This window comes from Solanum lycopersicum, chromosome 2, assembly GCF_036512215.1.
Source record: "Solanum lycopersicum chromosome 2, SLM_r2.1".
NCBI lineage: Eukaryota > Viridiplantae > Streptophyta > Magnoliopsida > Solanales > Solanaceae > Solanum > Solanum lycopersicum.
Genome location: NC_090801.1, coordinates 65,821,183 through 65,831,647, shown reverse-complemented (window position 1 = coordinate 65,831,647; position 10,465 = coordinate 65,821,183). Strand labels below are relative to the sequence as shown.

At 35.8% G+C, this 10,465-nt stretch overlaps 3 protein-coding genes across 4 annotated transcripts; all 3 read right to left on the bottom strand.

Annotated features, from left to right (window-relative positions):
- Window positions 1-6: 6 nt before the first annotated feature.
- LOC138342193 (probable LRR receptor-like serine/threonine-protein kinase At4g29180) lies at window positions 7-843 on the bottom strand. Its single transcript, XM_069294410.1, has 3 exons — window positions 745-843; window positions 531-630; window positions 7-284 (listed from the first exon to the last, which is right to left on the bottom strand). The coding sequence occupies exons 1-3, from the start codon at window positions 841-843 to the stop codon at window positions 7-9; spliced, it is 477 nt and encodes a 158-aa protein (XP_069150511.1).
- A 215-nt stretch (window positions 844-1,058) lies between these two features.
- On the bottom strand, window positions 1,059-2,328 carry LOC104645716 (phytosulfokine receptor 1-like). The gene is made up of 4 exons (XM_026029123.1): window positions 1,812-2,328; window positions 1,600-1,731; window positions 1,367-1,477; window positions 1,059-1,285 (listed from the first exon to the last, which is right to left on the bottom strand). Exons 1-4 carry the CDS (start codon window positions 2,326-2,328, stop codon window positions 1,059-1,061), a joined length of 987 nt encoding a protein of 328 aa, XP_025884908.1.
- A 2,431-nt stretch (window positions 2,329-4,759) lies between these two features.
- LOC101248933 (HEAT repeat-conatining protein) lies at window positions 4,760-8,903 on the bottom strand. 2 transcript variants are annotated; one of them, XM_069293113.1, is made up of 6 exons: window positions 8,475-8,903; window positions 6,920-7,208; window positions 6,692-6,798; window positions 6,425-6,557; window positions 6,128-6,322; window positions 4,760-5,358 (listed from the first exon to the last, which is right to left on the bottom strand). In XM_069293113.1, exons 2-6 carry the CDS (start codon window positions 7,193-7,195, stop codon window positions 5,044-5,046), a joined length of 1,026 nt encoding a protein of 341 aa, XP_069149214.1. In that variant the 5' UTR covers window positions 7,196-7,208; window positions 8,475-8,903; the 3' UTR covers window positions 4,760-5,043. The 2 variants fall into 2 exon arrangements, with proteins under 2 accessions (XP_069149214.1, NP_001353649.1); NM_001366720.1 differs by having other exon boundaries at window positions 4,767-5,358; window positions 8,662-8,886.
- Window positions 8,904-10,465: the final 1,562 nt, after the last annotated feature.

Here is a 10,465-nt window from a genome sequence, read left to right as displayed (position 1 = left end):
GATAGATTAGGTGACATTTTCAACTAGTGTTCTATATTGCTCTTGGAAAGAAGTTGAAGACCACACTGGTGTAGAGTGAGGTGTTGAAGCTTTTTCCGTTCTTGTTATAGCTAAGGCCTCCTCCAGCTTGTCAACTACTTTCTCAATGGAGGGTCTTTGTTGCTTTGGTGCAATGCAAGAAATAGCTAGCTCCAGTGTGAGCTGGAAAACATCTGTTGAGTAATCTCCATAAAGTTTTGGATCAACAAATTCCACTGCCCTTCTTTCCCTCAACAGCGATTTGCCTGAAATGACAGGTATTTATCAACATCCGTATAATCTTCTACATGTAATGAATTATATGATTTGTGAAATGGTTATTTGTTTACAATTTTGTCCAGCCGTGTTGGTTTTTCCATGTTCATATTGATAACTTTCCTTCCAGAGAGGATCTGCAGAAGTACTACTCCGAAACTATAGACATCGCCTGCTAAATTTACATGATGGTTTGTTTCATATTCAGGATCGACATAACCATAGGTGCCCCTCACTTCTGAGATCATGTAGGATTTCATCAATGTCTATCACCTTGGACAATCCGAAATCAGAAAGCTTAGCTTCAAAATCCTGGCCTAAGAGTGTGTTTGTAGGCTGTGGATTAATATAAAGCAAGTGACTTAGCCATTCAGGGAAGTCCAAAGTTCAAAAATTTGAAGGGAATTCATAACCATTTTCTACCTTTATATCGCGGTGGATTATACTTACGAGTCCCTTAGCACTATCAATGGCAATCTCAAGCCTTTGGGTCCAGGATAATACTCTGTTGTTTGCTGTTTCAACAAAGGTAATCTCACCATTCGCCATTACATAATAGAGAGAAGGGACAAGGAAACAAAAGGAAATGAAATAGCTCTTTCAATAGCACTCAATAGTGTGACTTAGCATTCAAATCCTTTAAAAGACAAAAAAGCGCTAGGTGGATTTCTTTCCATCTATTTAAGCCTTGCTGAGTAGAGTTATGCAGTACTTGTGCAGGTTGAAACAATTGGAGAAGTTGACATTTAAAGCAGAGAGAACTGTTACATACCAAAGAGCCACTGAGAGAGATTGCCGTAGGGACAAATTTCATAGATGAGGAAATATTCTTTGGCATTCTTGCTGTAGCCAAGCAAGGCTACCAGGTTTGGATGTCTGACATTAGTTAGGCTTTTGACTTCCCTGAGGAATGTTTCTATACATTCTTCATGGATTATGTGCTTAATTGCAACCTCCTGATTGTTAGGGAGAACTCCTCTATACACCTTTTCTACAGGAATATTATTATTAGTGAATTCAACAGTAAAAATCAGTTCCTATAAATGGAGAACAAAATTAATATAGGTGTAACCTGCTGTCCCCTCACCAATGAAGTGTGATTCATTTAGAATGTTTGTAGCTGAGTAGACCTCCTCAATGGAGACTTCCAAACTAGAATCTTTTGGCATTGCCAGATCTATAGCTGCCAAATAAGTTATGAACCTTTTTAGTTCGTATATGGAGAGTTACAAAGATGAAAAAGGTGGCAATAATCTTTCAAGTGACCTGATAGCGTAAAAATTCTTGTAAACTGTTAGAAGGTACACTGAGTGGCAAAAACATTGCCAAATTTCTTCTCAGATGCATCTACATTGGCCCTCTTTCTTATGAATGTCCACACTGAGATAAATACAGTTATCAGGACTGCTAGGATTCCTCCAATTAGGACTGGTGAAACTGTTTCAAGTTCAAATTACACATTAAACGTGAAGTAATCCATCTTCTAATGATGCACAAAATTCTAAAAGTTGGATTACCTGGTCTAAACTTGTGTTTTTCTGTCAGCTCCGAGTGCTCGTCTTGCTCTTGCCTTTTTTCTTCTGTATATGCAAAGTTCACAGGTTGCTTTTGATTTGAAATGCTATTGTAAAGCTTTCTGAGCCATGCTTGATCTATAATTCTAGTACTTGTTAGTGATACTAATACTGCAAACCTACATATATCTGATTCTGCCTTTGCGTATTTATCATTTTTCGACCTCACTTCCTTTATATCTTTCCAGCTATTTACACAGAACTCGCACAAATGACCTCTTTTATCTGCAGTATCCTGAAATTGACAGTTATAACTCAACTTTCTGAGTTTGTCTCCGAACTTCATGTTAACGTCATCAACAGTGAAATCTGAGCAGCTGCTACCAGTTTTTGTTAGCTTCTCAACACCACAACCTGAAACATCAATTCCATTTCCTTCATCATTCATCTTAGTCAAGCAGTTTGTTTGTTGAGTCGAATTCAGGTACATTTGTCCTGTTTTATTTGCTCTGATTCCCATTGCATAGAGGTAATCTCGAAAGGGTCCACCACAGGCTTCATCATTCAAGAAACTACCCTAGTTTCCATCTTCATCACCCACGTTATATGGTACTGAAAATTTTCCTAGTTGAAGGATTGCATTCAGCAGTAGAAGGCTGTGAAAATGTGAGGCAGCATGTGTTGATTAAGTTGAAAATGCAGATAGAAGTAATGACATTGAGATGTTTAGTCCTGTCCCTTGTGTAAATTCCCATTAGAAGTTCTTCCATCAGCCCGTCTTTCAAAAACAGAGAGGAGGACGTATTGAAGTATGTGAGATTTTTAGATAAGATAGTCACACAACTCAATATAGCACTAGATATTTTCACATGTTCGACCCATGAAAAAGAATCAGGTTACTTGAGATGGCGTTGTTGAGACATAAAATAATTAATTGTGGACTTTCTCTAACAACTTAAGATAAGATTATTCAAATAACATGATTTTCATAGTTCCAAACTGCTTAATTATGTCAGCCAAGGGAAAAAGTTATGCTCCTTAGAAGAAAGTTGAAGAGAAGTAATTGGTTTCTTGGATGTAAAACAGTTCTGATTTTTATACGTGAAGGGTAAACAAGGTGGGTTTTCGATGTGTAGCTGTTTAGTCACAAAGTAAAGAATACTCTTGGTTTAAACCAAACTAGCACCTGTCGAACGCCGGCTTACACCTATGATGAAAATGTAAGGAGGTTTATAGCTTGTACTATGTTGTCACTTTGATTTTTGCTTTGTTAGTTTTCATTTGTATTCGAGAAAGAAAACAACTAGAGGCCAGAGACAGGTATCGATCCATATAATGTATGTTCAATAGTTTTCAAGTTTTGTGCATGCACTCACAGGTCCCAAATATTTTGATAATCAAGTTACAGTATTAATAAGATAATCTTTATTATGAACATTAACTGGTACTACTCTTTTCCACATAGCTCACAAGTTAGTACAATATAATTTTGTAACCCAGTGTTTAAATGTATCTGAATATATACAAAAGAAAGAACATCACTCTGCACACAAACTAAAGCAACTGTTCAATTCTGATAGTAAATGCTTAGCTAAGGTCCAATTCAATCCCAGAGTCACCCCAAATCCAGGACTGAACATCTGGTGCGTGGATATGAGCTCTTTGGTAAACCAAGAATAAAGACGAATCTACTCACTATCAACTAATTAGATCTATCAATTTCTCGTTTGACCACTTCCACTGCATCCACTGCTTTCTCCTGCAGATATGGAACAGTCCCTCAGAATATCGGTGCTAGTTCTGCAAATTGGACAATAGAGAGACTTAAGGAGCCACAAGTCAATGCATTCGGCATGAAAACTGTGGTTGCATTGAGGCAACATTCTGCACTTATCACCCACCTTGAAATTATCCAAACAAATTGCACAGTCCACTGGAGTACTAGTTCCTTTCTCTTTGGCTTGAAAAATGAAGCAAGGAAGCTTTTCTATATCCTCCTTGGACATGGACATGTTGGTGCTCCCTCTCTCCGCCATGTTAATGTTGTCGCTTCTTCTGTTGAACTCCCTCACTAGTACACAGATATGAATCAGGACAAGAACTCCGACTAAAACAAATAGCGATAGCACTGATATCACCATTGCCAGGATTATAACCCGTGTGGCAGTGCCCACTTCTTGGTTCTTCATTGTAAGTTGAATTCTTTGGAAAATCTCATATGATCTGAGGAATGAGGAGATTACTTGCACATTGCAATTACTGAATGATTATTTTTTTATGGATTGAAATGAACTTTTATATAAAATATATCTATTAGACCTATCACTCTAAAGAATTTCGGACGGCATAGGAAGTTGACCCGTAACATGTGTTGATGAAGATACACACAAGACCAAGTCCAAACTTGTATCTTCCAACCATTTCTCTTGATAAATTGAGAATGACGCACTTGGCCAAATTAGATTGCCTCAGCGAAAAAATAATTCTTTTTGCATTGGTATAGTGTTGGCCTGGTTGCACTCGTGACTGATGGACTGTGCAAAGCCCTGGATTCTAACATTTGCAATTTAAATCTCAGCATAGTTGTTGGCCACCACACGGTGTATGATCCTCTTGCCTCAAGGAGTCGACAAGCAGAAGTGCTACCAGCCTATCGCATTTGTTCAGACAGGACTTCCCCTTACATAGTGGATACATCACAAGTACAGCTTTATACATCATGAAATTAAAGAAAAAGACGCAAGTGGACAAGGAAAATCTTCATATATATCATAGGGAATAATTCAGCACAAGATGGATATGAGAGCACAAGACGGTAATTAGAAGTAAGCGTGAAGATGAAATGCAGCAACTTCCAAAACAAAAGGCTTAATATACCATGGGAAAAGAGCAGCAACTCCCGAACGAACATAACATGGCAAACAATGCCATTATAAAAAACTTCTCTTGGCTTCACAATAATGGAATTTGCTTTTCAATCATTAACATACCATGGGAAAAATGAACGAGCACAATTACATGTATACTGCAATGCAAAGCAAGCATTCATGAATGACTTTAAGTATAATGCAAACGTAATCTAAACCATATTTCAAGAAACTATAGAACTATAGCTCTATATATGGTCTAACTGCCTCGCAAACACCTGAAACCTTTCATGGTATATACAGGTATAAGAAACCAAACCAAAAAATGGAGGACAATGGTGAATTATAGCTCATTGCTTGAACAAATACTATGAACCTAAAACAATACCCTCCCTAGTGAGATTGGTTACACGAAGAACTGCTTGAGCACTCAAAGGTGAGAGCTTTGATTGACAGAAATGCTCCCAGGATATTGTTTCTGGGTCCTCACTCACGGTAATTGTTTCTGGGTCTTCATTCACTACTGGTGGGGGGATAACATTGAATGCTTTTTCGTAGATATTTTGCAGTTCTAACAACAGTGAACGAGCGGCCTCCCTCGACTCAGGAAGCTGGTCACTGAGCTGCGATGCAGCTATTCGGATCAAGTTCTCAATTCCATATGCTTTAATTCCCTCTACTCCCTGTAAAACATGCAACTCTGTTAGTAAGGACCAGATCTAGTAGTAAAAAGAGAATTGGGCAACCAGCTAGAAAACAAAAACTAAGAACAGGACAAAGTTTATTCCTCTTTCACATTTCAGTGATATGATCATACATGAAAAGACACAAATGCCAGAAAATGTTTCCATGTTAAGGGGCCGTTAATATGTAATCTTTCTTGTTTCATTCAACAAGAACAAATTTATACTGCTGAATAATAAAATAACCACCAGAAGGGTATTGAAAGCGGTTAATTATAGCATTGTGAACAAAACTTATTGGAGAAACCATGTAAAAGTTCCTAATATACTCAAATGACTGACAAATTGTTACCTAGTCATTTCCTTAATCAGAAAAATTCATTCTTCAAACGCTCTCAAGAAGGGTGTCCTACTAGGGTAGAGTTCAGCATCAAGGCATTGTCAATAAAACATAGCCAAGGGAAAGATCTTAGTCAGAGTCAGCAGATAAACAAATTATTACCTATCCATTCCTTTAACCAGTAAAGTAATTAGTAAACATTCTCAAGAAGTAATTCTTAAAACGCTCTCAAGAAGGGTTTCCTAGGGTGGAGTTTGTATCAAGATATTGTCTATAAAACAGTCAAGGGAAAAGATATTAGTCAGCAAATAACAAACAAACTACGTTAACAACAATTGCAGGAAAAAAATGTAAGAATGAAAATAGTAATTACTAAAATTCACAAGTCAGGGTGCATAAGGAAGAGATTTTAGAACTTTGAACTCTCACCAGACGTGGTACACTTCGAGAAAAGCAGCTTGAAGCTTTTGCTCGAATTCTAGGATTTCTGTGTTTCAAATTTGGTTGCAACTTCGGTAACAACAGCGATGGAGAAACCCACATTGTCATTGCTTTTAGAGCTTTTTCAGCTGCCTCGCAAACAAATCGCTTGTCTTGTGAAGACTTCAGAAGAAGTTGTACAAGCTAAGCAAGGAAACAGTCACATAATAAGCACAAGAACAAGGTAAAATTAGGTGAAAATATATTGCCAAGGCAGTCACACAAGTCACAAAAGAGAAAAGTTACCAGTGGATCCATCAAGTCAACTATGGTGTCACAGTATGCTTTGAAAATGTCAGCTGATGCCATAATAGCAGTCTTACAAACAGCACTTCTCGGATTTTTCAAAGATTTCACAACAAGGGAGATCACATTTCTCCTGCTCATTTTAAGTAATAAGCATAAGTAAGACCAGACAGAACAAAAGGGGAGCATACACAAAGATATGTCTAACCAGCTAGAACATCATGATCAAACATCTTTCAAGTTATATCCTAGGTGACAAAGACTTACAACATATCAACCATTGCTTCTTTGTGAAATAGGGACAGACGCCGAACGTCATTGAGTGCCTCACAGACTAAAACCCAGTCCTTGGAGTCAAGCCCAGTCAACAGTGTCTACAAATGAAAAAGGAGAGGCAAAGACATTGAAAAGAGACTTTTGTAAACCAATATAAAGAAGCAAAACCGAGATGCAAAATACTAAAATGAAACATCAAACTATATCAGGAATCATTACCTTGAGACTTGTGTCAACATCTTCTACATCATTCAAATTCTCAGATTCTATGTATTCCACTTCAGAATTTCCCACCTCTGCCCCAGTATTCACCTTACCGTCTCCATTAAGGCAAGGTCCAACCAGTAAGGCAGGATTTTCTCTTTCCTTATCTTTTGAATTTTTATCAATGCTCTCAACCCTTATTGCTGGAACACTCCCATTACTGGGGATCTCATTGTTCATCCCAGCTTCAGGTAGTGGAATGAGATCTCTAGCAGCTTCCTCAGACATCATATATGGATTAGATCTGAAATACCAGCAGTGTAAAGGGTTTTTATGAGCCACGTCAGCAATGCACTTAAGAAATCATTTCCGGTCGAATAGAAGAGAAGAAAGCTAAACAGATATGTGAACTCCGGAGAAGAGGAGAATGCAACATAATAAACAGATATGTGAACTCCAGAGAAGAGGAGAAAACAATATAATAAACTGATATGTGAACTCTGGAGAAGAGAAAACAACATAATAAACAGATATTTGAACTCCGGGGATTTTAGAACTAACTTTTGGACCTCAGTAATGCCTTTTCATATTTGTGGTCATTCCAGTAACTTACTTTTTTTTCTTTCAAGGTCCCTTACCTAATTTTCCATATCAATACTTAGTTCTTCTACTGAAGTTTTTGTTTATGATCGATGGAAGATAATATCAATCTCACAAGGCTTCACTGATAATTGTAATTTTCTTAGCGGAACAGTATCCTAGAGAATACAGCTATTAAGGCTTCCAGGTTCAAACTACCAGTTATAACACCTGAAGATAGCTGAATAGTTTAGGCATAGAAGTATCAACCTGAAGATTCCAGGTTCAAACTACCAGTTATAACACCTGGAAAGAGCTGATTTGCTTCAGTGTAGAATGTTACCTAGTGGATTAGTCAAGGTACCTAAGCTGGCATGACACCACTAGGGGACTCACATTATCAAGTAAATGATGTAGCATTGGCTGGAGAACTGGAAAGCGCACACAATAATCTAATGCCTTTGAGAAGAAAAAAAAGGAACAAGTAACATAGTGATCTAATATTTCTGAATGAACAATCCAATTTCTTATTTGATGAACTTCAAGATTGAAGGTTTGACAACACTACTTTGTTTTCAATTGGTAGCATTGGGTGTGAAAATCCTTCAGCCAGTAAATTAAGTAGAATAGATGTTGCCAATGTACAAATCACGCAAGTTTTTACTCAAATCATGCTGCAGAAACCTTTTAAGAAAAAGAACGAAACCCTAAGTTAAGCCCAAATGAAATAGTTAGCTTATTTTTGTCCATCCAAGTTAGCAACAAAGCACTTCGAATCACTATTATAACAATGATTAGACACATCAAACTCCATTAAACTATTTACAAATAATCACTAACGGAAAAATTCCTCGTATTAATAATAGTAACGGCAAAAAAATCGCATCTACATTACAGGATCAGAACAATCAACTCCAACAAGCACTATCTACAAAGTAAAACAATCCAAAACGTATTAAAGTAGAATAGCCAAGATCTCAGAGAGAATAACCTTCGCAGATCGTAGTTAGCAACTTCAAAGCAAATACAATCAACAAACCTATACAACTTGATTACTCCATCAGCGATTTACAAAAAATGCAATGTTTAGGGGCTTTAGTAATTCGAATGTACAATACTACCTCTTTAACATACCTATAAACTAATAAATAAACAGAGTAAGCGAAGATTGAGCATACCAGGAAAATGCGGTGAAATGATCGGGTAAAGCAGCAAATCGAAATGATTTTGAACTCTCCTCTTCAACGACAAGCAGATTTTAACCTACTAAACAATGGAGGATTTTATGTGTATAGTGAGTGAAGAGTAATAGACAGAGAGAGTAGAAAAGAGATATTTGTAACCGGCGAGAACAGTAGAATGAGACGGCGCTATTTCACACCAAAATTGGGCCGGCAGCACGGGATATGTACATGTGACCGCGGAGCAGAGGGAGTCCAAGGACATAAATTCGCAATTTTCGCGTTGGCGAAATTACCCCTATGTCTTTGTCAAAATTACCCCTATGTCTTTGTCAAAATTACCGACACTCATACTAATTCTGTTTTATTTTAATTATCGTTTCAGTTCAGATAAAGAGCATGAATACATTTGATATAAGATGCGGTAGAGAAAAGAAAAATTAAAAACTAAGTTTCCAAGTGTGGTAATTTCAATTGTTAATCGTGACGTAATTAAATATTGTGCATATTTTTTTAATATATATTGAAGAGTATAGTTAAACATATTTTTCAAATTTTAATTTCTTAAGATAAAAATTTTTGAGATAACTTTTGAATTAAAACGATGGTAAAATAATTCCCCCTGCTTATGAAAGTTGAGACTTCATTTTGAACTGACCTTTCAACAGAAGAAAAGCAATTTTTGAATTTGGTGCCACCACATCATTTGAGTAGGACTGTTTCTCCGCTAATTAATTTGTTATTAATGTGTTTAAATAAAAAATAGGAAAGACTTTAATTAGACAATAATGCTCTCATATCATTTACAATTCAAATTTGAATTGTGAAAGAACTAAAAGATGTTGTTAATCACTACCAAAAATAAACTAAAATGATTACATGATAAACTGTTAAATACAGTAAGGAATCAATAATTGGCCGGACTGCCAAAATTATATTTTATCTTTTGGGTTTGTGTACTTCAACGGCATAATCTTGATAGTAGTTGAGATCCACAAATGATAATTATCTATTTTTATTTTCTGTTGTTATATCCGAATATAATATATAAGTAAAAAAAGAGTATATTTATTTATGTATTTTTAGAAAAGGGTTGGATTTGTCATTCGTCATACTTTTTTTTTTTTGATATACTTATCCCTATTATCCAATTTTTGGCAAATATTTGTTCTTAAACCGTTAAGTGTCATGTCTCTTACTTTTATCATCCTACATGGCGCATCTGTGGCATATCTACATGGATTCCATTAAAAATTTCTTCCTAATTTAATTATTAAATCAATTCATTATCTTAAACACAACTCTTAATATTATTTCATAATAAAAGTGAAAGACATGATACTTAACAGTTTAAGGGTATCTATGTGTCTAAAGTTAAATATTAGGAGTAAATATATCAAAAAAGTATGATAAAGGGCAAATCTAATCCTTCTCGGAGTAGAGGGATAGATATTACCCTTTGCCAATATATAAATTATATACGACATAACTACTTGTACTATTTTTTTCCTGATCCACAAATGTTAATTATATACTTAGCAAATGATCTAAAAGTAATACTAAATAAGACAACCGTTACAGTTTAGGGAATCAAAATTTGGCCACAATATTAATAAAATTATCATATGATTGTTGAGATCCACAAACTAATAAATATGTACTTTTTTTTCTTTCTTTTCTTATTTTGAATGAGATTGAGTCAATTTCTACTGTTGCTTTAAAGACCTTTGTTATTTGCAAAACTATGTAGTGATTTGTTTAATAGTATAATGATTCAACTGATTTGGTGCCTGTACAATTG

Bases quoted from the DNA above. Each gene is read 5' to 3' on its own strand.
- LOC138342193 (XM_069294410.1), bottom strand. From the start codon at position 843: ATGGCGAATGGTGAGATTACCTTTGTTGAAACAGCAAACAACAGAGTA. The intron at 631-744 runs GTAAGTATAATC...ATTAATCCACAG, and splicing joins TTGATAGTGCTAAGGGACTC to CCTACAAACACACTCTTAGG. The intron at 285-530 runs GTGAGGGGCACC...CTGTCATTTCAG, and splicing joins AATCCTACATGATCTCAGAA to GCAAATCGCTGTTGAGGGAA.
- LOC104645716 (XM_026029123.1), bottom strand. From the start codon at position 2,328: ATGGGAATCAGAGCAAATAAAACAGGACAAATGTACCTGAATTCGACT. The intron at 1,478-1,599 runs GTACCTTCTAAC...CTTATTTGGCAG, and splicing joins CAATGTTTTTGCCACTCAGT to CTATAGATCTGGCAATGCCA. The intron at 1,286-1,366 runs GTTACACCTATA...ATATTCCTGTAG, and splicing joins CATTGGTGAGGGGACAGCAG to AAAAGGTGTATAGAGGAGTT.
- LOC101248933 (XM_069293113.1), bottom strand. From the start codon at position 7,195: ATGATGTCTGAGGAAGCTGCTAGAGATCTCATTCCACTACCTGAAGCT. The intron at 6,799-6,919 runs GTAATGATTCCT...TTTCATTTGTAG, and splicing joins ATGTTGACACAAGTCTCAAG to ACACTGTTGACTGGGCTTGA. The intron at 6,323-6,424 runs GTAACTTTTCTC...TTCCTTGCTTAG, and splicing joins TTGACTTGATGGATCCACTG to CTTGTACAACTTCTTCTGAA.